At 51.0% G+C, this 23,500-nt stretch overlaps 8 protein-coding genes across 8 annotated transcripts; 4 read left to right on the top strand and 4 right to left on the bottom strand.

Annotated features, from left to right (window-relative positions):
• The first annotated feature begins 38 nt into the window (after positions 1–38).
• BDV17DRAFT_268228 (sterylglucosidase 1) lies at positions 39–2,931 on the top strand. The gene is made up of 4 exons (XM_073758445.1): positions 39–585; positions 641–1,572; positions 1,622–1,940; positions 1,997–2,931. Exons 1-4 carry the CDS (start codon positions 73–75, stop codon positions 2,645–2,647), a joined length of 2,415 nt encoding a protein of 804 aa, XP_073613760.1. The 5' UTR covers positions 39–72; the 3' UTR covers positions 2,648–2,931.
• Positions 2,932–2,941: 10 nt separating this feature from the next.
• On the top strand, positions 2,942–8,115 carry BDV17DRAFT_138557 (karyopherin MSN5). Its single transcript, XM_073754270.1, has 11 exons — positions 2,942–4,193; positions 4,248–4,436; positions 4,486–4,957; positions 5,008–5,132; positions 5,180–5,251; positions 5,303–5,527; positions 5,577–5,680; positions 5,727–5,985; positions 6,035–6,177; positions 6,225–6,823; positions 6,884–8,115. Exons 1-11 carry the CDS (start codon positions 3,363–3,365, stop codon positions 7,555–7,557), a joined length of 3,693 nt encoding a protein of 1,230 aa, XP_073613761.1. The 5' UTR covers positions 2,942–3,362; the 3' UTR covers positions 7,558–8,115.
• BDV17DRAFT_293038 (putative NADH-ubiquinone oxidoreductase subunit GRIM-19) lies at positions 8,055–8,683 on the bottom strand (the record flags this gene model as incomplete). The annotated part of the gene is made up of 4 exons (XM_073762502.1): positions 8,055–8,109; positions 8,180–8,332; positions 8,390–8,496; positions 8,633–8,683. 4 exons carry the CDS (start codon positions 8,681–8,683, stop codon positions 8,055–8,057), a joined length of 366 nt encoding a protein of 121 aa, XP_073613762.1.
• A 453-nt stretch (positions 8,684–9,136) lies between these two features.
• Positions 9,137–13,584, top strand: BDV17DRAFT_282944 (uncharacterized protein; the record flags this gene model as incomplete). Its single annotated transcript, XM_073760285.1, has 5 exons — positions 9,137–10,309; positions 10,458–10,461; positions 10,960–10,995; positions 11,169–12,709; positions 12,766–13,584. The coding sequence occupies 5 exons, from the start codon at positions 9,137–9,139 to the stop codon at positions 13,582–13,584; spliced, it is 3,573 nt and encodes a 1,190-aa protein (XP_073613763.1).
• Positions 13,585–13,979: 395 nt separating this feature from the next.
• Positions 13,980–15,551, bottom strand: BDV17DRAFT_138585 (putative oxidative stress response protein Oxr1). The gene is made up of 2 exons (XM_073754272.1): positions 14,337–15,551; positions 13,980–14,276 (listed from the first exon to the last, which is right to left on the bottom strand). Exons 1-2 carry the CDS (start codon positions 15,398–15,400, stop codon positions 14,132–14,134), a joined length of 1,209 nt encoding a protein of 402 aa, XP_073613764.1. The 5' UTR covers positions 15,401–15,551; the 3' UTR covers positions 13,980–14,131.
• A 214-nt stretch (positions 15,552–15,765) lies between these two features.
• On the bottom strand, positions 15,766–17,464 carry BDV17DRAFT_282946 (putative endosome-associated ubiquitin isopeptidase (AmsH); the record flags this gene model as incomplete). Its single annotated transcript, XM_073760286.1, has 2 exons — positions 15,766–17,262; positions 17,318–17,464. The coding sequence occupies 2 exons, from the start codon at positions 17,462–17,464 to the stop codon at positions 15,766–15,768; spliced, it is 1,644 nt and encodes a 547-aa protein (XP_073613765.1).
• Positions 17,465–17,790: 326 nt separating this feature from the next.
• On the top strand, positions 17,791–20,205 carry BDV17DRAFT_138639 (uncharacterized protein). Its single transcript, XM_073754273.1, has 2 exons — positions 17,791–18,013; positions 18,068–20,205. Exons 1-2 carry the CDS (start codon positions 17,887–17,889, stop codon positions 19,795–19,797), a joined length of 1,857 nt encoding a protein of 618 aa, XP_073613766.1. The 5' UTR covers positions 17,791–17,886; the 3' UTR covers positions 19,798–20,205.
• Positions 20,206–21,003: 798 nt separating this feature from the next.
• On the bottom strand, positions 21,004–22,650 carry BDV17DRAFT_138580 (protein kinase domain-containing protein). Its single transcript, XM_073754271.1, has one exon. It carries the CDS (start codon positions 22,376–22,378, stop codon positions 21,164–21,166), a length of 1,215 nt encoding a protein of 404 aa, XP_073613767.1. The 5' UTR covers positions 22,379–22,650; the 3' UTR covers positions 21,004–21,163.
• Between the last annotated feature and the right edge of the window lie 850 nt (positions 22,651–23,500).

Genomic DNA, 23,500 nt, shown 5'->3' on the forward strand with positions numbered 1-23,500 from the left:
AAACTCCAAGTACTTAAGAGGTGAGTAGCTCTTATCAGCCGAGGTCCAGTCTACTGACTAACCTATTCATCGATGAAGGCTATAGCTCTACCCCATGAGCTCCCGTTGTTCAATCCGGCTCGCACCACTCTAAACCTCTTCACCAATTCCTTCCGAAACCGCCGACGTCACCTGTCGTCATACCATCGATCTCATCAAGCCATGGCCTCTCTCCGTCTTCGAATAGACGGCACCCGATTCAAGGACTCGCAGAACCGTGAGATTACTTTGAGGGGAATAAATGTTGCCGGCGAAGCCAAATATCCGAAGACTCCGGATGTCCCATCCAGCGTCGCCGATGGATTCTTTGACGCCGACAATGTCTCCTTTGTCGGACGACCATTCTCGCTCGAGGAGGCAGATGCACACTTCTCAAGGCTATGGAAATTGGGATACAATACTATCAGATACATGTTCACGTGGGAAGCGATCGAGCATGATGGACCGGGGAAATATGACGACGAATGGATATCTTTCACGATAGAAGTCCTCAGGATTGCGAAGAAGTATGGATTTTATGTCTTTATGGATCCTCATCAGGATGTGGTAAACTCTCCAAAGTATGGAACTGACCGCGACCTCAATGACTAAGTGTTTCTAGTGGTCAAGGCTATCAGGAGGTTCTGGCGCACCCGCCTGGACGCTTTACGCTGCGGGTCTGGATCCCAGGGGCTTCAAGAAAACGCAAGCGGCTTTAGTGCAAAATACATGGGATGACCCTGCTAAGTTCCCGAAAATGGTATGGGCAACGAACTACACAAGACTGGTCTGTCAAACGATATTCACGCTTTTCTGGGCGGGACGGGATTTCGCGCCCAAGGCGATCATAGACGGCATAAATATCCAAGACTACCTTCAGGGCCACTATATTGCCGCGTGTAAACACTTCGCTCAGAAGATCCATGACGCTGGCGACCTTGAGAACGAAGTGGTTATCGGATGGGAAAGCTTGAATGAACCTCAACGAGGGCTAATTGGCATTCAAGATATATCGGTCATTCCTGCAGAACAACAACTCCAGCTAGGGACATCGCCGACGGCTTTCCAGGCTATGCTTACGGGATCAGGTCGCGCATGCGAGGAGCCAACATGGACATTCGGCGGGTTCGGTCCCCATAAAACTGGTCGGGAGCTTGTGGATCCCGAAGGCGAAACTGCCTGGCTGCCGGTGACCTATGACGACACAAAATATGGTTGGACAAGAGACCCCAATTGGAAACTGGGACAATGCATATGGGCTCAGCATGGAGTCTGGGACCCTACGACAGATGAGCTCCTACAGAAAGACTACTTTGCGAAGAAGCCTCGAACCGGCGAGCGACTAGATTACGACAAATTCACTAACACATATTTCATGGATCACTATAGAGCATATACAAAAGCTATCAGGGGTGTTTGGCCAGGTTCAATAATGCTGTGCCAGCCTCCTGTAATGGAGATCCCGCCTGACCTCAGGGGGTCGAATGATGATGACCCCAATATGGTTCATGCCGTTCATTATTACGATGGTCTTACTTTAATGTCAAAGCACTGGTTTGTCTTCTTATGTCCTCAGTGGCAGTACACACACTGACAGTTACAGGAATCGACTCTACAATGTGGATGTGATTGGGGTTCTTCGTGGAAAATACCTTACACCGGCTTTTGCATTGAAGATAGGAGAGACGGCAATCAGGAACTGCTTACGCGATCAGCTCAAGTTCTTGAGAGACGAAAGTTTAAGATATATGGGAAACCATCCTGTGGTTTTTACCGAGACTGGGATACCTTACGACATGGACGACAAGTATGCATACAGAACTGGCGATTACAGCAGTCAGATCAGTGCTATGGACGCAATCCACTATGCGCTGGAAGGAAGTACTTCCAATGGCTTCACCTTGTGGGTCTATACTGCACAGGTACAAACCCCAAAGGCGTAGTCACGTTTCTTCTATGAAGCTAACAATTGATTCAGAATGACCATGAATGGGGCGACCAGTGGAACGGGGAAGACCTGTCAATTTATTCAGTCGACGACTTGGAGCTGCCGGATGGCAATTCCTTAGCCCCGGATCACGAATCAAACAGCCGATTAGACCACCAGTCCCCTTCATACTCGTCCAGTCACAGCCGCAACAGCAACCAACAAATAAACCCTAGGAACCTGAAAGACGCCGTCAAAGCGCCTTCTATAACAACAGAAGTTTCTCAGCTTGATGAGGGTAAATTAGGATATCGTGCTGCGGAGGCCTTCCTCCGACCCAGTCCCATTGTCACCAACGGGCTGATATCCGAGTATGTGTTCGATCTGCAGAACTGTACATTTACTCTATCACTCGTTGGAAACCAAGCGACAGGGAATGACCTCGCAACGGAGATCTTCTTACCAGACTTTCACTTCCCTGAGTCGCACGCAGAAGTGAGTGTTAGCTCGGGAAAATGGTCGATTGATTATGTGAGTGTCGGGCAGGCTAAAGCACAGCGACTCCGATGGTGGCACTCAGAGGGAGATCAAGATATTAGGATTGAGGGGGTGAAGCGTAAAGGCGGCGCTTTGGCGGCTCCATCGGCCGAGGATGTGAGCTACCTAGAACAGTGCCAGAAGGGAGGATGTACAGTGATGTAAATGCTAGCCCGTATTCTGCTGTCCATAGCTAGCATAATTGCTCCAGGTCTAGGTATCTTACCTCTATGAATGTCCATTGTTCCTCATCATCTCCCAGTAGTCCTGGAAGGATTCTAGATCTACTCTATAGCTGCTCCTTATCAGATCATTATCGATAAGGCTGAGGCGGTGAGAAACTGCCCCTCCGATCGGGGAAATGACGGTGTGGTCATTGCGACGGGAGCGCGTGGAACTTCGAAAATTCTCCCAGCCCGCGAAGTACCGCCTTCTTTATCTACTCATCAATAACCCAACAAACTCCCAACTCTCACTCAAGCAGAAGATTCGGCTCTAGATCTCAGGTCATATCGTCGGGGAAGGTTGGAACGCCCCCTTCCCCATTGCCGCAACGACAAACAGACCACCCGTCTGATGAGCAATCTGGATCTCAGCCGCAATTTTAGGTGCCCTGCCTAACAGACCGTGGACGTTGCCTGGCCGTGCTGCCTGAGTGTTGACCACGCGACCTACTTTGACTTTCAGCGCTTAGCATCCCGCAACAGAAACCGCATATATCCTTTCGCCTTCGTCTTGATCTCCGATTTTACAACGAAGTAGAAAATAGGCAATATCTCTCTGCGATTAGCACCGGACAACAACGACCTTGGTACAGGGTTTCGAAGCTAAGGCTAGTGATTGATATCCAGCTCGTAGGGCAACGAGCCCCGGCGAAACCATGGCTGCAGAAGAGGGACTGGCGGACGGAGGCATGGCCGATATCGTCCGTGCGCTTGAGCTCATACACAATCCGTCGTCAACAAATGAGCTCCGCCGGGAGGCTTTGCAGTTTGTGGAGTCGCAGAAGGGAAGCCTTTCTGCTGCCAACAATGGGTTTCTATTAGCATCTCGCAGAGAGAACGATGCGTTGGTGCGCTATTTCGGGTTGACTCTACTTGACCACGTCATCCGCCATACCTCGTTCACCGCTACGAATGAAATTGTGGCCTTGAGGGACATCGTGTTGAAGCTTGCCGAATCCATTCAACCTGAAGATCCCGCTTATATCCGCAACAAGATTCCTCAGCTATGGGCAGAGGTCGCCAAGAGGAGCTGGGGGTTGGATTGGCTTGATATGGACCAGCGCCTTGTCCAGTTCTGGAATGCCAGTCTTGTGCATAAGGAACTGGTCTTACTGGTCATTGAAACTCTGTCGGAGGATATTTTCTGCCGGGAGGATACAGTTTCCTCTTTGCGCGGAGGGGACCTGAACCGAGATTTGGTGGAAATCTGCACGCCACTCGTTGTATTTGAGCAGGTCTATCCGGATCGTGATAACCACGTTGAAATTCGCTGTGGGAATGAGGGCTGGTTGGCGCGGACATGCGAATTCCTCCAGGACTGCATTGGAAACATACAACATTCCAAGCAAGCAAAGGATGCTGCTCTGAAAGCTCTGGCTAATCTGAAGTCGGTGCTAGTGTGGTCAATACCTAAAGCTATTCATCTGTCAGGCGCTGTCCAGAGCATTGCCCGGGCTTTCACTTGCAGTGATGAGCAGGTGCTTTTGGTTAGTATTTGACTTCTCTTTTGTGCATCTAACAGTGCTTACTGAGCTTTCTAGGCTGCCGTTGAGGCATTGCACGCGCTATATAGCAGGTCGGCATACGATAGTGAGGGCTTCCAACCGCTAGTGAAACTCATGTACGAGACGGAATCCATCAATGTAATACTCAAGCTCTTTCAATGGTCGGTTGTTGGGCCTGAAGACATCGATGACACGAAGTACACGATATCAAAGAAGCTTTCTGAGGTATTATTGGCCGTCGATCAAATGCTGAATTTGACTAATGTGCTTAAAGGTAGTTTCATATGTTGCAGGATTTCTCGAAGAAAAAGGTTTCTCGATCGAAAATTCAGCTGGAGTGGACTTGCCGTTCTTTTTCCATCTTATGTTAAACGTTGTTCAGCATCGCAGTCTCACTGTGTCGATACCCGTTCTCCATATCTGGTCCAAACTCATTGCCTCTCCCAAGGTTGGGAACTCAGATGTTGTGATCAACCTCATTCCTCCTCTACTGACCATCTGTACTGAACGCCTTGTGCATTGGGAATCTCTCCCCGCTGACTCGGAGGATCCCACCGTAATATTCCTTAATGAAGATATTGACACCATTCCGGAGAGACATGCTTTCGTCGGGAATTACCGACGATACTGTTCGTCCATCATCGAGACGATAGTTCAGAAACGACCGGAAGAAGCCATCCCACATATTCTACTCGGGGTGGACAATAACTTAGATAACTTGTACAATGGGGCTCAGGCATTCTCTGGTTTGTGCCCTTTCCAACCTACCTTGGACTATACACTGACCGACCACAAGCGAAAACATTTTCGAAGAACTCGGTGCCATTGATGCGCGCGGATACGCAGTTTGCGGTGGTGGAGGCGACGTTGAAGGGTTACAATAAATGGGTTTCACTGCATGGAAGAATGCCGCAACAAGATGTATGTCCTTGGGGCCAGGAAAGCTGACTCCTGCTAACTTCTAAAAGGAACAAAAACGCGCCAAGCTCGAAGGCATTCTGGAACCTTGGGCGTGCAAGTTAATGCAACGAAACTTCGAGGTTTGTTATGTCCTTCTATGCTTCAAGCGTATGATTAACCATTCGGTGTAGGACCCGGTATTGAAGCAACGCGTCGTGAAGCTTGTTGTCGATATCTCTTCTAAATCTCTTGACAAAACACCCAGCTTTGCGCTCAAAGTTCTAGAGTACACCCTCATGACACGCCTTCCCGACCAGGCCGAGTTTCCGGCATATTCAGACGCCGTGAAGGAACTTAATGGACTGGCTTCACATGAACTGCGTCGGCTTGCAACACGCTATGCTGATTACTTCTCTGTGAGATTCTCAATGGTAGATCTAAAAACGCTTCTAACCTTGCCTACAGACGTTCTATAACCTTCTGGAGCCAAAAATTCAGGAGATTACTCTGGCCAACAGAGTGGACGATAGGCTCCATATGGAATTTACCTCTGTTCTTCTCATCATCATGTAAGACCAGGCCATTTCTCCACTACCCAACGTCTGACCCTCGTAGGCAACGCGCGAACAACATTGATCCCTATCTACGCCAATCCCGGTTGGCCTCATTCGTTGAACCGATTACGCAAGCCTGGCAGGATGATGGGCTACGCAACATGTGTTCGACCTTTGAAGGATTTTGCAATATGCTCGGGTTGCAGAACGTAGGACCGTACATGCAATCGAAACAAGCTCAAAAGCTAGCGGATTGGTCCGAAGTCACTCTTGACGCGGAGGGTCTTCAAGTACAGGAAGAGATGACCCGCAAGTTCCAGGTAATAACGTTCAAGAATAAGATTTACAATCAGACTAACGAGTAACTAGCAACTACCTTTGAGAGGTACAAAGACGATGCTGGCCGTCTCCACCGACAAACTCAAGAAAACAGAGCCGGCATATGAGATTGCCTGCACACTTTGGCATGACATTATTCCAATCGTTCTCCCAACCCTACTACAGCTCGTTAGGTAAGAGTTATGATAAAGATAGAAGTGCTGAGCTAATCTTTTCAAAGTAATGCCCACGCGTTTCACAACCCCGAGAATTGGGCAGGTTCACCTGGTGATATGCGGGGCATTGTGGAACGAATCTTGACGGACAGATTCTGGCAAGCTGGGATTTCTACTGGGAGCAGAGATGAATTCTATGCGAAGATCACCGCTTCGCGATCATCTCTTGAGGGCTTCGCGTCTTCCGTTAGGGGTAAGGTCAGAGCAGTTAGGGAAAGCTGTTACTCGATGCTCTTCAGCATGAGTAGGTTACGTGAACACTTCTACGGGTTCGCCGAACTCCCGGGACCTCTATCCCAAGCTCTATTCAAGGACTCCCCCAATCTCTCCTCGCATCAGTTTTCGGTCCTCCTCAACATTTCTAGGTGCCTGATCGATGACTGCCCTGTTCGTTTCCGGAGCCAATTCCTCCCTCCTATGCTATCTACCCTTTTCACCAACATTGACCGAAAAGTCACTTCGGAATGGGAGATCATAGAACAGCGGAAAGCAGGAGCAGGAGATGGCGACTTGGCCGATGAAATGAAGTCTGAAAGCATCCTGCGGCAACTAACATATTCCGCGGTCATTATGGTAGCGAGTCTCCTGGACCCGCAACGAGGAGGTACAAAGCCCGGCCCAAGACCCAGCAGCTTTTCCACCAAGCTAATTACTGAATGTATAGACCCTGATGAAGAGCCCGCGGACCCAAGTGCACCGCAACCACCCCCAGCATTGTCCGACTCAATCCGACACTTTGTCCTCTCTTCCACTGAAATCTTCGAGCCAGTGATGCTCTTCTGCACCCACGCACTGCGCATGCGCGATACCCGGTGCTGCAGCATCATCACACGGGTCATCCGATCCATCCTACAGGACTTTGCACCCCCTCACAACTCTCAAACAGTCGTAACCATCCGTGAATTCATCTCCTCTGAAGTCCTTAAAGCCTGCATCACATCCGTCCACGAGCCCTACTTCGTCGACATGCAGAAAGACCTCGCCCAGCTCATCGCATCCATCTGGGTCCTCTACGGAGCAAGCACTCCCACCCCGAAGGCCCTCATCCTCAGCCTCCCCGGAATGACCGAGCAACGTGTAGCAAGCACCGAGCTTGCCCTCGTACGCTCTACATCCGCCCGCCAACAACGCGCCCTAGTCCTCGATCTCTTGGAAGGTCTCCGAGGCGTCAGCATCGCGGAGCAAGGCAAGATTCTGGGATCGCGTGAAGAGCGCCGCAAGGCGCGCAGTGCGCTTCAGGAGAGATACATGAGCAATGAGATGGAGGGGCAACAGAATCACAAGGTCGATATAAACGATGGGCCCGATCTTTCTGGTGTGGCGGATATGTTTGGTTAAGTTAGGTCGGGTTGGCTGAACCAACTATACCTAATCTTGAGCATATTCGGCCACATAGGGCCCAGCTTTGTATATTATCCATTCTCACTTCAGCGTATAGTCGGCACTCGGCATCGCACCTGCATGGCATCTGGGGTGCGGAAAAGATTCATAGATATCCTTCCTTGGGTTTAGATTCCTTAAAGCTATTTCGTCTTGTGCTCGCATTGCTTGTGGTTACTCCTGGACTGGGCATCATGGAACACATTGTAGAAGTGAGGATCACGTAGAGAAAAACGAAAAATTGTTGAAACTAGTCTGTCCTTTCCAGACGGTATATCTACAGTGTACATTGTTTCTTGGACTTTCAACCCCCTCGACGATGTGATGCGACGCACTTCTCTCCGTATCCTCGACTTTCCTCTTAATCAACTTTCACGGCTCATCTCTATACCATCAATCCATCCATACGCACCAAATGGTTCAATTGTATCATCATAGCAATTCCTTGACCAGCCCTAGTAGGTAGAAGAGGTCTTTGATGGTGTGTAGGCAAAGGTAGGGCGGACGAATCTGTATTCCCATTGTTAGCTCCAGCCCTTCTCATGAAAATAGCCCGATGAAAGGTATAAGCAATACGCACCGGTCAGAGTTGTAAACCTTCGTCTCGGTTCCGAGCAGCGCCTGTTCACGCGCCTTGTCGGCGTAGTATCGGCGGACCTGGTCGCGGTCTTCCTCGGCCTGGAGGAGAGGGAGGATGTGTAAACGGCCCCAGATCTTCTCGCGGGCGAGTTCGCTAGACACGTACTCCGTTAGCTATCAAAGTTGCGGGTTTGTACAGGGCAGGGCGTACTTCTGTTCCCGGATACCGTAGAAGAGCTTGTAGTATCCGTAGGCCATGAGGACGTGCATGCCGAGAAGGTAGGTGATGGGTCGGAAGCCGCGGGCGGGGATGTTGCGCTGTCAAAGAGATCTCATGTTAGCTTTTGGTCTTGTCTCATCTCATTCCATTCCATCTCATCGTATCGCGATGATCAGTGAAGGTGGTGAATTTGACAATGCTAATGGCAGGGATCGATCGAGTGGATTGGCGTACCTTGTACTGCACTTGCCGGTAGCCCCCGGTCGGGGGCATATCCTGAGGCATGTTGGCGACTGACGGGATCGGCAGTGGCCTTCAATTGGTGTGGAGAGGGGGGGATTTCGTTCGGAGACTGTGTATGCGGTGATGATGGAGTTGGCGGAGAAGTTGGGATCGTGGTCACGTGTTGGTGGTTGCGTTTGGTAATAGAGGCTTTGGAGGCTGTGATTGGTCGGTTTGTAGTTGGCGTCGGGCTTCAATGGATGAACCGCCCGGTAAAGCGAGCACAATGATTGATATAGAGGGAGTATGACTCGATTTGTTGATTGACTATCCTTGAGCACTCACCTATGGAGAAAGAACCATATAAATACATACAACCTCGAACAGCAACGAAGGAAGTCACATGACATCAGTCAACGCGGGCATGCTCCTGCCGGATGTGGGGTTAACGCTATCCGACTCAAGCTTTTTAACTTCAAATTATTGTCCCAGCATCGCGACCCATTATCACACAATATGGAGGAAAACGAACGGCCTAGAAAGATTCAGAAGCTGGAAGGCAACGACGAACATGAATCCGAGCCGCTCATGACCGGAGCCATCGATGGCGCGCAAGACAATGCTCACGAGCAAGCCGAAGCCGCACAGGAGAACCCCGCTGCAGACACAGAAAAGGACTCAGGGGAGTCAGCTATAACTACTGCGCCAAACCAATCTGAAGATACTCCACCGAAAATTTCGAAGCGACAACTGAAAAGGCAACTCGCGCGTGAACAATGGGAAGCAGAACGAGAATCGCGAAAGGTCATACGAAGGCAAAAGAACGCTGAGAGGAAAGAACGAAAACGTGCGATATTTGAGGAAGCAAAAGCGGCGGGCAAGGATCCAGCGGAGGAGATCAAGAAAGAGTTTCCTACTACTACTGCAAGACAAACTCGCAAGCGAAAGCCAACGCGGGTTCCAGTTACACTCGTTATTGACTGTGGCTATGACGACCTCATGATGAACAAAGAGAGAGTCTCGCTTGGACAGCAAATTACCCGGTCTTACTCAGAGAACATCAAGTCCGAATATCCTGCCCACATGATCATATCGTCTTTCGACAAGTTATTAAAAGAGCGCTTCGACACGGTGTGTCACAAGACTCATGAACACTGGAAGGGTGTCCGTTTCATAGGCGAGGATTTCGTTCATGCTGCAAACCAAGCGAAAGAGTTCATGCAGGGACCACGGGGTGGGAAACTAGTTGGCCCGTTTGAGAACAACCCTGATGCTAAGCCCGAAGATGGGGAGATTGTGTATCTTTCCAGTGACAGCTCGGAGACGCTGACCGAACTTAAACCATACAGCACGTATATTATTGGTGGATTGGTTGACAAAAACCGACACAAGGGGATATGCCACAAGCATGCAACAGAAGCCGGTATTCGAACGGCGAAACTGCCCATTGGCGATTATATCCAGATGTCCCACCGCTCTGTCCTGGCGACCAACCACGTGATAGAAATCATGGTTCGCTGGCTACAGCTACGAGATTGGGGAGAGGCATTCATGCAGACTCTTCCGGCTCGGAAAGGAGGTGTTTTGAAAAATGCTCAGGGGGGCCAGGGTAATCCAACGCCACAGGATGGCGATGCTGAATTGGGTAGCGAGGGAGAAGCCGCTCCAGAGACCGTTGAAGCTGCGGCGGTTGCTGAGGCTCAGGAAGCTACCGAAACTGCCGAAGCTGCCGAAGCAGGCGACAATGACCACGTTGAGGAGCAAAACAAAGCTCATAGATAAGCAACGCATTGAATGCTATTACAATGTACTCTATGCACCCAGGTTCATGAAACAGGTTTGTAAATGACTTGCAAGCATTTGTCAAAATGCTTCATCTTCATATATCAAGCTAATTGAGCTCAAGAAGGCCAAAGGCCAACCGAACTGATTCACAGTTTTGTAGCTGGAGAAAGTAATCTATGCTGTAGGGCTCCAAAGTTCTTAGATGGCCCTGTTTGATAAGATAACGACATGATAAGAATGATGCACAGCCACGATCTCTGACGCCACACGCCACAGGGTTGCCACACAGCCATGACATGACCACAGATCGGTCGGGACTATTTATGTTATTTGTTAGGTCCCTCCAAAAAAAAGAGTCCATATCATCACTTTGTCCTGACCTCGAGGTCGTCTTTCTGGGAGTATCTTCATATAATTTGTTATTCTCACTGACCTGGTTTTCAACATTCCCTTCTCTCTCTGAGTCTTCGTTCCTGATTCTCGAAGCCCTGCTCTGGGGCCACCTTCCACAAAAACAAACAAACCTGAGCTACGTATCGGCTGTTGCTGAGCAGCCAGAGATTCTGCCAACATGTTCATGCTCCGTAATGGTATGTGCTTTTAACCTGCTCGAATATCGCCTGGCCTTGTCCTCATATTCCCTTGTCTGTTTTCTGTTTTTGTTATCTACCCCGCGATCTACCCCTCCTCATACCCCTTCAGATTGACTTCCGACTTCGCCACTGCTAAAGACAGTCACTAACTGTTCCTTGCGACAACATAGTGAGCAAATACATTTTCGGTGATAGTTCCAAAGAATCGATTATCGACATTCCACAAGGCCAGCTCTATCTTGTCCGCCCACTTTCGCCAAAGGGTTATTCCGAGCTTATCTTCAAGGACGCCGCCGCCTCAATCCGACGCACCGGTCAGGAGTTTCAGTATCAGCTCGTTATCCAGCGCGCATACGAAGAAGGAGAAGAGGAGCTTGCTGAAGACGACGACGGCGAGGGAGTCAGCGATTCTCTGGACAAAGACGAGAAGGCATTTCTCCTCGATCAAAATCTTCACTTTCGATCGGAGGTCCGTGAAGGCGGCTCAAAGGTCCTTGCCTGGAGAGACTTGAGTGGCGACATAGGTGATCTCTTTGAGTTCATCTGTGATCCTTCTGTCTCGTCGGATAAGGTTGCAACTTTCGAGTTAGCAGCTTTTCAGTGCCAGTACGAGCGCAAGTACCGCCGCAGCGCTCTGAAAGCGACTCAAGAAGAGCTCCACGAGTTCTCTTTCCAGGAAGAGAAGCCGATTCCCTCTGCAAGCCCTATCGCATCTCCGACCAAAACGCGAACACATTCAGTGGCTTCAAGGGACTCTGCCATGGCACGAGACGCCGAATATACCCGCTCTAAGAAGCAGCTCGCTGCGCCAGGTGCTACGGATGAGCCCACCGTTGCTCCACCGTCTGCTGCCCATCCCGAGGCTAGAGAAGTTCTAACCAAGGAGCAAGCCGAATTGCATCTGTTCGATTTTCAATCAGGAACATTCGTGCTCCAAGATGCCAACATTACTGCTACCGTGACCGAGATCGGCGACTGGCAATACTGGCTACAGATCAGCGGTGAAGACAAGGATTGGCTTGGGCAGGCTGTGGTAGCAGACATCAACCCTGTTTTCAACTTCGAATACTTGTCCTTCATCTTCAACCACTACGATGACACTGGCTCGGCCTACTCCTGGCTTCTGCGCTTCAGAGATCAAGAAACAGAAGAGAGGTTCCAGCAGGGTTTGTTACAAGCTCTTTGGGAGCAGTTGAACGAGGTCAAGTGGACCAAGATCAAGGACAACGACAAGGAGTATGTTTTGGATGCTTTCCAGGACTTGACCATGGAGGATGCCGAGGAGGCAGAGGAGGAGGAGGAGGAGGAGGAGGAAGATACCCACGATGGCCAACGAAGCGAGCACTATGACTCTGATGAAGAGCAAGATGATGTTGTGACGCGGGATCAAGATGGGAATGTCAACTCTCAGCTCGCCGTCGGTTACAAACATGATCGCTCCTTCGTGGTTCGGGGCTCGAAGATCGGCGTCTTCAAGCACACTCCGGACAACAACCTCGAGTTTTCAACCAACATCTCGAAAGTTGAGACCCCCAAGGGCAAGCTTTTCAGCCCTAAGAAGGTCATGTTGCACGCTGAGGACTCAAATCTGATCCTTCAGAACAACGACAACCCCAACTCACTTTACCGCATGGATCTGGAGTATGGTAAGATTGTCGACGAATGGAAGGTCCACGATGATATCCCGGTTGAAACATTTGCCCCTGAAACCGTAAGTCATTCTCTGAATTTAATTACTTTATCACGGTCTAGTACTGACCTCTTCAGAAATTCTCTCAAATGACCTCTGCTCAACCTTTTGTTGGAGTGTCTAATAATGCGCTCTTCCGGATCGACCCTCGTTTGGATGGAAACAAGCTGGTAGATTCCGATCTGAAGCAGTATGCAAGCAAAAACGACTTCTCTGCCCTGGCAACAACGGAGAAGGGATATCTTGCCGTGGCCTCTAACAAGGGTGATATTCGTATGTTCGACCGTCTCGGAATCAACGCAAAGACCCATATCCCGGCTTTGGGAGAGGCTATCATTGGGTTGGACGTGTCTGCTGATGGCCGCTGGGTGCTTGCTACTTGCCGTACATATCTCCTTCTCATTGACTCGCTGCAAAAGGACGGCAAGAATGAAGGCAAGCTTGGATTCGAGCGTTCGTTTGCCAAAGATTCGAAGCCCCAGCCTAGACGTCTTGGTCTAACACCTGCTCATGTGGCACAATTCCAACATGAAACCAAGAAGCCTATCTCGTTTACTCCAGCCCGCTTCAACACCGGTGTTGACAGTGAAGAAACATCCATTGTCACCGCGACGGGTCCCTTCATCATCACCTGGAGCTTGAAGAAGGTTGTTCAAGGCCGCAAGGACCCTTACAGCATCAAACGTTACTCGGAGGATGTCATGGCGGATAACTTCCGCTTTGGCTCGGACAAGAATGTCATCGTTGCCCTTCCCAATGAAGTGAACATGGTGGCGAAGCGAGCACTACAAAGGCCCACCCGCGAGAGCATTGCTGGCCCTGTCACACCCAGCCGTCGTAGCACTCGTTGGGGCAGCCGCCTTGGTAGGGATGATATCGTGAACTCGCCGTACTAGATCTCTTTTGTCCCCCTTTTTTTACGTCGGCTACGTTCTGATGATTACGTTTTTTCTTGACATATGCATACCCCTGTCGCTTGTACCATTCTTTATTCCGTTATTTACTAATCGGCTATTGACAACTTCAATTATTTCCCATTTCGCCTCTTTGAGCAATCTTTCGTTTCTCTTCTCAGGCTCGGTCATATTTGGTATATGTCGCCCAGACTCTGGTCGACTGTCACACTTAGGTAGAAAATAGCTGGTAATGAATGAGAATAAACACCTTCAAAAATATTGGCCGCTGTGCAACCCAGCTTACACCTTTCCTGAAATATGCAGGCAAGTAAAATACCCTGCTCACCGGACACTTCGCCATCTTTCCTCTTTTCCGTATTCTTATCCACACCCCAAGTGACCCCCTTGCCCTCCAAAACCAAAAACACAAGAAACAACCGCATAAAGAAACAAGACATGACGGAGACCAGCCAGTTCATGCCAGGGTATTGATTATATATAAGTAGTATGTTTCATTTCACAGCCCAAAGCCACAAGGGTAGGTAGCCTATGACCCGACATACCAAACCTCCACGCCAATGACATCGAATTTCACACCTTCGTCGGAAAGCGGCTCGTTGCCGAATGTTTGGCTTGAGGCGCTGACTCCCTTTTCGAGGATCGAGTCGAGCCAGAGGCCGTAGTGGCCGTCTCTGTTCAGATTGTTAGCTCTGCTATAGAAAAGATAACAGCGAGCAAAGGGGAAGTCTCACCCTCCACCAAGACTCAAGAATCCCGTCTCGCAAAACATCATGTAATCATTCACCCCGCTATAAGGAAACGCCTTGAACCGGATCCGGTCAGGCGTCGTGGCCCCACTACTCGGATTCGCCTGCACAAGAGCATGCGTATACGGAGCAATAGGCTTCGGCTGAAGCTTGTCACCCCGTAGCGTCGTTGACCGGCCAACATTCGTTGTATCCGCGCTCGGGGGAGGCGGGAACCCCGCCCGCTTAAGCGCTTCCTCAGAGTAAACACCGCCATCCCCAACCCCATCTCCGCCCGCATCGGAACCAAGTAACGAGGGAGGCGGCGGCGGACGAAGCACGCTAGCCCTCCAAAGGAAACACTCGCCCGTCCCGAAATAATGTGAGTCCGGGTGCGGCGGGTCGGTCATGTAAGCGCCGAAGATTGTAGTTGCTGAGGGAGACGCATCGCGAATAACAAGGACGTAGCCCGCCCGCGGACTGCGATTCGAGACGGCGCGGCAGTTCTCGTAGAGCGTTGAGAGCGACGCGCCGTCGCGGTCGAGACTATATGCTAGCCGCCAGGTATCGACTAGTTGGAGTCTTGGGGGGACGAGGAGACGGATTTCCTCGGCGAGGGCGCGGGTTAGGAGCTGGTGTTGCGGGGCGAGAGGGACGGGGTTGGTGTCTTCGTTTGCGAGGAGGGTGAGGGGGGTTAAGGGGGGTGGTTGGAAGGGGGAGACGGTCCGGACGGGGGTGAAGACGGGGTGTTGGGAGGTGGAGGATATGGAGGAGGATGAGGAGGATGGGTCGGGGTTGTTGCGGCGCAGACGGGACATCATATTGCTGCCGTTGTTGTTGTTGTTGTTGCTGGTTGGAGGGTCTGTGAGACGGCGGTAGAGGCCGGAGACGACGTGGGTGACGGGGTAGGAGAAGTAGGAAGCGGCGGATTGATGGAGAGGGAGGGGTTTGGAGCTCTTGTTGTCCTTGTCTTCGGATTTCGAGTGTGGAGGGTCGGTTCCTGGCGAGGAGGTTGAGGTAGCGGGGGTGAGGGACGAGGACGAGATATCACCGTGGGAGGCAGACGACATCGAGAGCAGCTCCTTTTTGAAGAAAGACGGGATCAATTAGTGGGGGGGATCGGCCCTGGAAGCTTGACTGGAGACGAATGAGGGCAAAGTGGACAAGTCGAGGAATTGAAGAGTTGAGGTGGAGTTGAGGCTGAACGGCGCCTTTGGTTCGGTGGGCCCGTTCCCTTACTACTACTTAGATGTCTTGCTGCCGACACAACTTGCGGCGCTCACAATAATACATCGATGAATATTCATACATTTGTCTCGAACATATCTTTCTGGTGGACTACTCTTGTCAGCTTATACGGCTGACGTCACCAAGAATCAATTGCACAGGGGGAATAGGTACAGGAATAAAACACAGACATGAGCGTGAATCGTGATCATGAATGCTTCACCCGCAGATCGACCGTCTCAAACTCTAGCCCATTGGCCTCAAAGACATGCCCCGGCCGTAACGCATCGGTGTAGAGGTTTGTCTCCGCGTGCGGATGAAAGAGACCTGTCTGAGTACAGCTCAGGACTGACTTGAGCCCAGGAGGATCTGTCAAGCGAAATACTCCCCAGTCTGGGGTTTGACTGGGTGCACAAACTATGGCGATGCTCTCCGGTAGCATAACTTGATAGCCGCAATGCGTGTGTAGGTCCCGAGAGCTCATAAAGCAGGTTTGGGTAGGGTGGGTATGGATCCAACCAAGCATCATTAGATCTTCTGAGTCGCAATAGTCAAATATGGAGGATTCATTCACTGTCTCACAGGTGTCTGATGTAGAGATTTGTTCCGGAATGAGGAGTCGTGAGATAAAGAGCGCGTTGGATATCAGTGTGCCGCAGAGGATACCACATGTTTCCAGATTCTTGCGAGTATTAGATGCAGCGAGGGAGAGGAAATGTGATCGTAGTTGCGGCGGGAGAAAGACAGTGCGAAGAGGAGTACCATTTTCGAGATAGGCGGATGGTTTGAAGGTGAAACTTGAGGGATCCAGACCCTTTCGTTTATCGTCTGGTGTCACTTTAGTGGGGACTGCTGGAGCGGCTTCTGCTAGAATTTCCTGTATCTTATCTGGACGAGGTGGCAGCCCATTCAACTGGCCTGTTTGAGTAGTCGGGAAACTTTCTTTTGGGGGAAGCGTTGGCGGCTTGGTCAGGTCGCGGGCCTCAGCCCGTGGGCTCTCTGCCGAGGAAGGGGAGATATCAAGAGGTTTCTGCCGGGGAACGGTTGGATATTTGTAGGTGGATATAGACGGAGCCTCAGCCAGCGGGCGTGTCGGGGGCTTAGTCTTTCGAACATCCGTCTGCGGCCTACCCTCCAGATTAAGTCGCACCTCATGAATGCGCCGACTCAGATCATCTTGATCTTTGCCGTCATTCCGCTGCAGTGCTTCTTCCCAATCACCCCATATCCCGGCGGCGCGTCGGCTCCACTCGTCCCCGCCGCTGAGACTGGCCTGGCGCATTGCATTCCTGGCTGTTGTCCTCCGACTAATCTCGGTCCTCGCCAGCTTGACAGCCAAATCGCTATCCTTTCCAGCTTCCAGGGGCTCAGCCACGCCCGAAAGGGCAGGGTCTGAAGGCGACGGTGCCTGGCTCGACGCGGCGGGGCTCACGACAGTGGGCGACGACATGCGGGATTGCCGTTCGCGCATCAACCCTGTATACCTCTCATACCGTTTGTTGATTCGCGGCTTCAGTTTTTCCAGTATCTCCAAGTTTTGCTTGACTTCCTTTTCGGCGGCCACCAATGCTTTTCGTTCTTCCCTGACATCTTTCCCGTCCTTCAGGTCCGGATGGCCGGCCAAGTTCACGAGGACTAGCTGGGCATGTCGAAATAGGAGGAGGTACGCCTGTTCGTCGTGTCCTTCACGTAGGTAGATTCGAGCCTACTCAACCAGTTAGCACTGGATAAATGAACAAAGCTCAAAAGAAGTCACAAACCTCGCGAACAAGTGTAGCAGCCGTCCTCAGCCAGTACCGCAAGGGTACTGCAGGGTCGAATTTGTAGTCCTGAGCCAAGCGGCTGATCCTCTCCACACTTTGTGGCGCGGAGGCCCCCGTGCTTGGGGGAGGAGGTAAAGAGGTCATCACTGTCCAGGGCCTGATTGCGAGAGTTCAAAGCGAGAAGCCAGGAGCTGGTGAGGCAGTCGTGGAGCGAATGTCCAGTCAGGCGATAGAGGCGTTAGGCAGCAGACAGACGGTGATGTCACGGGCTGCTCGATCGATCATAATCATTGAGGAATCCATTCGCGTTGAAACGGAATGGTCAAGGAAAAGGGCGAGCCATACGGGAACAGAAAACGGTTGGTGGTGGTAAGTTGAGTAGTTGTAAAAGACCGAGAGCTCGGCGGGGCTCCGGAGGTTTGGGGACTTCCGCGTCGCTACTGCAACTCAAAGAAAAGTTCAGAGCTTCGCCTTCTCGTTCTCTCTTCCTTCCACACTCTACCTGCCACTATGGAGGCTCGATAAAAACACTCCAGCACTTTTCTTCATTCCTTTTTATACTCACAATGTCAGGAGTCTATACTCGATGGACGCCCGTGCGCAAGTTCCCCATCACCTCAACCTTGCGCAAATTGATTCCCAAAGGCAAATGTTCAGCCAACAAACCACAGTTCATCAGCGAGGGGCTATGTGGTCAGTTTCCTCTTTCGATTTGCTTTTTTCTAGTCTAACGCGTGTTTCTATTAGACGATATCGTGCAGCGCCTGTCGCCGTACCTCTCGCGAAACGCTCCAGTCGACATCCTTGACCTATGGCCCGGGCCTGGCATCTTTTCGCGTAAGATCAACGACTTTCTGAAACCGCGCCGACATGTCATCGTCGAGCCAGATTTGGCGATTTACCGAACTCTCCTCGACCCTCTAGCCGCTTCGAACTCATCTTATAACCTATATGACAAGCAGATCGCCGGTCTACGAGACTGGAAAAGCCTGCTTGAACTACTTCCGGAGCAAGGGCCGTCTAGTAGTGATAACAGCGGGGCCTTACCCAAGAACGATAGCTTGCTGGTGATTGCCCATCCTCCCGGTCCGCGGTCGGTGAGAGATCACTTCAGTGTCGCGCGATGGTTGTCGGTGTTCATGGAAGAATGTCTGCGGGGGGACGGCCTGCATGCCTATGGAAGTGTACGATTGCTGCTGTCGATGTCGACGGACATAGCATCTGTTCTTCCGCGCCAAATAAGCTCTCGTGGCCGCCCAGCGTTTTTAACTGAGCAGGTCGCTCTTCACGCCTTCGAGGTAGCATCGACGATGGAGGAGACAAGACATACATGGGCCCTTGCGAAGCAATGGAAAACCCTCTCAGATGGTCTCGCACGTGTCGAACAGAGAACGTCTGAGAACAATGTGCCGATTCCCGCCGGTAGAAAATACCCACCCATCGAAATGGCGCCTGACACTTCGCATGTTGGTCGAAACCCGCTTCCCTACACGCCGCGCATCAAGAGCCCCCATCACCCCAAACACCTAGCGGCCGTTGAGGATGCCGATAAAGCGGACCCTAAGTCGCCCGACTATGAGGAGCTCCAAAAACTTCGTAGGCGAACCTTGGCCAAACTCAAGCAGGAAAATGTCGAATACTTCGGCCGGGCCAAGCTCTCATCTATACAGAACAAAATCGACGACCTCAACAAATCCATCTCTCGACTCGCGGCCGAACCCACAACTACCCTCGCCGCTCTAGAGCCCGTCGTCAAAGGAGTCGAGACTCTCCAAGAGTCCCTTAGCAAAGAGCTGTCCAAGACACATTACGATATCACCCGCATGCTTCCTCACCTGAAAGACGACAGGCGTGCAGCCGGTAATATCGATGACGCTCTCCTTCTCTTCGACCGCCGTCCTTTTGAACCACTCCTCATTGAGCCAAATGAAGTCTATCCGCGCGAGGTCCATAAAACCCTAATGTACTTCGAAGCAGACCCAAACTCCCCTACACGCATACGTCTCAACCGCCTGAACCACGAGGAAAGAGACCGCGCCGTCCGCTTCTTTACGGCCTGGTCCTCCTCCATCCAAACAAACAACCTGCTCACCGTCTCCAAACTAATCGAGCTCTTCTTCATCGGCCGCTCCGCAAACGACATGGTCAAGGCCATCCCCAGCCTCGCAACACACGCCTTCAAGCGCCCCAAGCCAAACTTTGACACGCTTCCCAAAACCCTGCATCCTAACTGGGATGATCCCCGTGCAAACTCCAACCCGGACCCCGTCTCTTGCTACCAGGAAAACCTCAACTATGACCTCTCCGACGTCCGCTGCCGCACTCTTCCCCCAGCGACTATCTGGGACATCAGCACCGAGTATGCCAGGCTTGGGATAGATCAGGACCCTGTTCAGATGAATCGGTTGCTGGGGGGCACGATGACGACCGCGCAGACTCGCGAGACTCTTCGCGAGAAGATTAAGAAGAGATGGTAACCCTCTATCCATTACCTTCTCTCCTTTGCTTTCCCCATTTTTTTTTCCTTTTCTGTTTTCGGATCTCTTCACTCTACTTGCATGACTGGCTGTTTTGTACACAAGGTGTTTGGTTTTGGATTGGGTCCCGTAAGGCAGGCATTCAGGTCTCATCTCATTTCGTTAGGGTTCGGCATCGGGGCGTTCCATGGGAAGGCATATGCATTGATTGGCGTGGATTGGCTAAAGATGTACTATACATATATACATGTAATATAGATATCATTAGGTATATAGAGCTACGGTGGACTCGGGGTAGACCCGGATTGCCACGACGGTCTTGCCTTGCCTTGATCGTGGTGAGAAAAGGAAAGTCTAACTCTAACTTCTCCTCTCGTCTCCCGTTTTCCCTTCCTGCTTCTCCTCGCCCCGTCTCGCTTCGCTTTCCTTTGCCCTTTCTAGATCTGTGTTCTATTAGTAAATATAGCCATAGATGTAAGCTCAATCTGAAGTTCAACTACCCTCGAGTGAGCAACGAGGCCTGAGGAAGGGGTCGCTTAGCCCGCTATCCAACCCGCTGCCACGCCAAGACAGGGTGATGCCGTGCACTTATTTAGTTCGATAGATAGATGGCAATGGCTGTATTTGAACGGGGATTTTGATATTCAGGGTGGCTAGGGTAGGTAGGTTTGTTCATTCTGGATGTTGGCCTCGACGGCTGTGTATTTTTGATTATTGGTCCGTCTCCCTGGACTAGAGACCTTAGACGAACCAAAACCAATCTCTCACTTTGATGCTTCTGGGGGTAATAACAATATATATCCCTACATTCATTCTTACAGCGAGAGTGTAAAGTCTACTCGCAATAAGGGACAAGCATTGTCGAAATCAATCTGACAAGCAGGTTCAGACCAATTCAGATTGTGATTGTGATTGTGAAATTTCTCATGGCAATTGACGACCACAAGGTGACGGTTGAAAAAGGAGTAAATAGGTACATGATGGCGTCGTACACGGACATATGCTCTGTGGCATAGTGCAACCAAGTATAGTAGAACAGGACTCATACAATGCAATGCAATGCGATGCAACAGCGGTCAAAGGATACACAGTAAGTTTCATAATAATAGGGTATCACAAATCGGTGTTGAGAAGGGAAAAGAAATATGAAAATAAGAGAAAATGCATGAAGGAGTACATGACGGTCTTCACGAAGATAAAGTTCGAGATATAAAAACAGATGGCACAAGTAGATTTCGCGGTACTCGTGCGGCGGAGGTCGTAGATGTTGAGGTTCATGCTGATGGTGATATATGTCGACGGTCGTCGTAATATTGACACAATAGTAACATAGATAAAATGCTGCAAGTCCGACAAGATCGTCCGTTTACACAGACAAAGACATTGCCAACTCCAACCACGCAATCGAGGTAACCCGCGCAGCCGGATCCTTAGCAATAGCAGGCTTAACAAGCCCTTCAACAAGTCCCCCCTTCGGCACCCGGGTACCATTACTCCCCGAAGACCGCGCAAAGTCAATTACCATGTGACCGTCCTTGGCAACCATGAGGCGCTGCGCGGCGCTGAAGCCCGAATAGATCAGGAGGTCGCCTGTTGCGGCGGCGAGGAGGGTCACGGCTAACGAGAAGACATCTGAGGCTGGGGCTGGTGTGATTGGGTCTGGGGAGGAGAGGGCGCGTAGGAGTTCTGGGGCTGTGAAGGGGGGTGTTACGGCTGAGAGGGCGGTTGATGGTGTTTCGTTCTCTGATCCAGATTCAGAAGTGTTGATTGAGTGAGCGGATGAGAAGTCCGCGAGAAGAGGTTCGTATGGGAAGCGCATTGAGTCAATGTCGCTGCCGAGGGATGTGCATGGGCGGAGAAGGATATTGTGTGGCTTGATGTCGCCATGCACAATCTGGGTGTGGGAATGGAGCCATGATAGACAGGCTATGAGTTTCTTGGCGAGGTCATGCCACTGAGGCATACCGAGGACAGGATCGAACATGGTTCGCGTGCTGAAGTTCTGTTGCGCGAGGCGCGCCTTCTCTTCGATGTGGGTTGATAATGATAACGGGACTGCTCCCATGATAATGGTGCTGGAGTCGGCGATATAGCTATGGAATGGAACAATGTACTGCTCTGAGCCCGGTACAGAGCTAACTTTGGTGAGAGCGCGGGCTTCGGCGAATAGAACAGCCCGGGCATCTCGTCTTCCGGGGGATTTGACAGCCACCAAGCGGCCCTTTGTGGTGGGGGAGCTTGGGGGTGTGATTGGGCGAGTTGCAATATCGTAGGTAGCCCGGGGTGAGGCGAACGCCTTGTAAACTATGCTCCATGCGCCGCTGCCGAATGTGACGCGGCGGCCCTTCTCGTCGAGCTGGTATTCCAGCTCATCTAGGAACTGTGGGGGGGTTGGCACAGCCCCAATCGAGCATGTGCCAACAGAGGATAAAACGGCGCTAGAGCTGCTGGCGCTGTCTGTGCTGTTGCGGCCATCGAGGGTGGGAGTCACTGGGGGAGTCAGGCCAAGCCCTGGCGCATTGGCGCCGTGTTGTTGGGGCTTCGTAGAGATAGAGAGCGGCATGGGTGTATGCGCCGCCATGATGCCTCGTGATGATAGCTGATAAGCTGTCTGAGGGGGAATAACACGATGGGTAATAAGAATGAGTATAGGAGTTATGAATGAGAGACGTATAGATATCAAGTCGAGCGTAGAAGTGTAGACTCGTATAACGGCTTGAGTAGATCAGACAAATGAAGATGGAGAAAGGAACAAAGACGAAAGCAAAGCAACAGCCACGTTATGAAAAGACGCTGACTCGAGCCCTGGAATTGAAGGCCGGTGGCAACGGACTCGATTTCCAGAACGTTGAAAGCAGTCAACTTTACGTTTCGAAGGCAGCAAAGTTTGGCGCAGTTGGTCAGGAACTGGCCGGCGAACCGTGGAAGCGACGGAGTTGGATGGACGAGCGTATCAAGAACATGGTGAGGCCGGATCTGCTGGCGATGGGTAGTAAGAGAGAGGCGACAAGAGGGAGAAGAGAAGAAGTAAGACAAGGGAGAAGAAGAGAGGAAAAGAGAGAAAGAAAAGGCCGAAACGATGAAGAAAAAGAAACGAGACTTGATCGACGGCGAGCTTAATTGCTATGGAGGAACCGTGGAACTGCCCTGTGCCCTTACGTGTCGTACAGCAGCAGCATCCTACAGTACATCACTTGCAGTATGTAATCTCAATCTCCAATGATAAGAAATGCAACTACAACTACTACGTTAGCATTGGCACCAGTATGACAGCAGACTAGCGGACGTCAGAGTCGCCTCGAGTCATCGACAATCCGGATTCGACTGGAGAGAGAAATCTACTACTGTAAGTAAAAGAGAGAGAGAACTGTGGTATGGATACACTGCATTACCGCGCTAGCCCTAAACCAGCCACCTCGGCACGACAGATGCGGCAACCCGTTTCTTCACCCTGCAATTTCAGCTTGCTGCTACTGCAATTCTATTCAGGTTAACAGCAGTGTCAGTTAGACAAACTTACCCCTGGCGACGTGCAGATCCATCTCCATGACTACGGTTGCTGGTCTAGTCAAACAGTCAACCGAAGAAGTTGGACCGTTGGAGTAATACAGCCCTGCCGTAACGCGGTGACTGTCAAACCAAGCTTATCTGCGAGTACAGTGGGGACTTCAAATTCTATCTTATCTCCATAGACTCAGGCGAG

This window comes from Aspergillus undulatus (assembly GCF_047715775.1).
Source record: "Aspergillus undulatus strain CBS 261.88 unplaced genomic scaffold BDV17scaffold_38, whole genome shotgun sequence".
Taxonomy (NCBI): domain Eukaryota; kingdom Fungi; phylum Ascomycota; class Eurotiomycetes; order Eurotiales; family Aspergillaceae; genus Aspergillus; species Aspergillus undulatus.

Bases quoted from the DNA above. Each gene is read 5' to 3' on its own strand.
- BDV17DRAFT_268228 (XM_073758445.1), top strand. From the start codon at position 73: ATGAAGGCTATAGCTCTACCCCATGAGCTCCCGTTGTTCAATCCGGCT. The intron at 586-640 runs GTAAACTCTCCA...AAGTGTTTCTAG, and splicing joins TGGATCCTCATCAGGATGTG to TGGTCAAGGCTATCAGGAGG. The intron at 1,573-1,621 runs GTTTGTCTTCTT...TGACAGTTACAG, and splicing joins ACTTTAATGTCAAAGCACTG to GAATCGACTCTACAATGTGG.
- BDV17DRAFT_138557 (XM_073754270.1), top strand. From the start codon at position 3,363: ATGGCTGCAGAAGAGGGACTGGCGGACGGAGGCATGGCCGATATCGTC. The intron at 5,252-5,302 runs GTTTGTTATGTC...CATTCGGTGTAG, and splicing joins TAATGCAACGAAACTTCGAG to GACCCGGTATTGAAGCAACG. The intron at 6,178-6,224 runs GTAAGAGTTATG...ATCTTTTCAAAG, and splicing joins ACCCTACTACAGCTCGTTAG to TAATGCCCACGCGTTTCACA.
- BDV17DRAFT_138585 (XM_073754272.1), bottom strand. From the start codon at position 15,400: ATGTCGTCTGCCTCCCACGGTGATATCTCGTCCTCGTCCCTCACCCCC. The intron at 14,277-14,336 runs GTGAGACTTCCC...CAATCTGAACAG, and splicing joins TTCTTGAGTCTTGGTGGAGG to AGACGGCCACTACGGCCTCT.
- BDV17DRAFT_138639 (XM_073754273.1), top strand. From the start codon at position 17,887: ATGTCAGGAGTCTATACTCGATGGACGCCCGTGCGCAAGTTCCCCATC. The intron at 18,014-18,067 runs GTCAGTTTCCTC...TGTTTCTATTAG, and splicing joins CATCAGCGAGGGGCTATGTG to ACGATATCGTGCAGCGCCTG.
- BDV17DRAFT_138580 (XM_073754271.1), bottom strand. From the start codon at position 22,378: ATGGCGGCGCATACACCCATGCCGCTCTCTATCTCTACGAAGCCCCAA.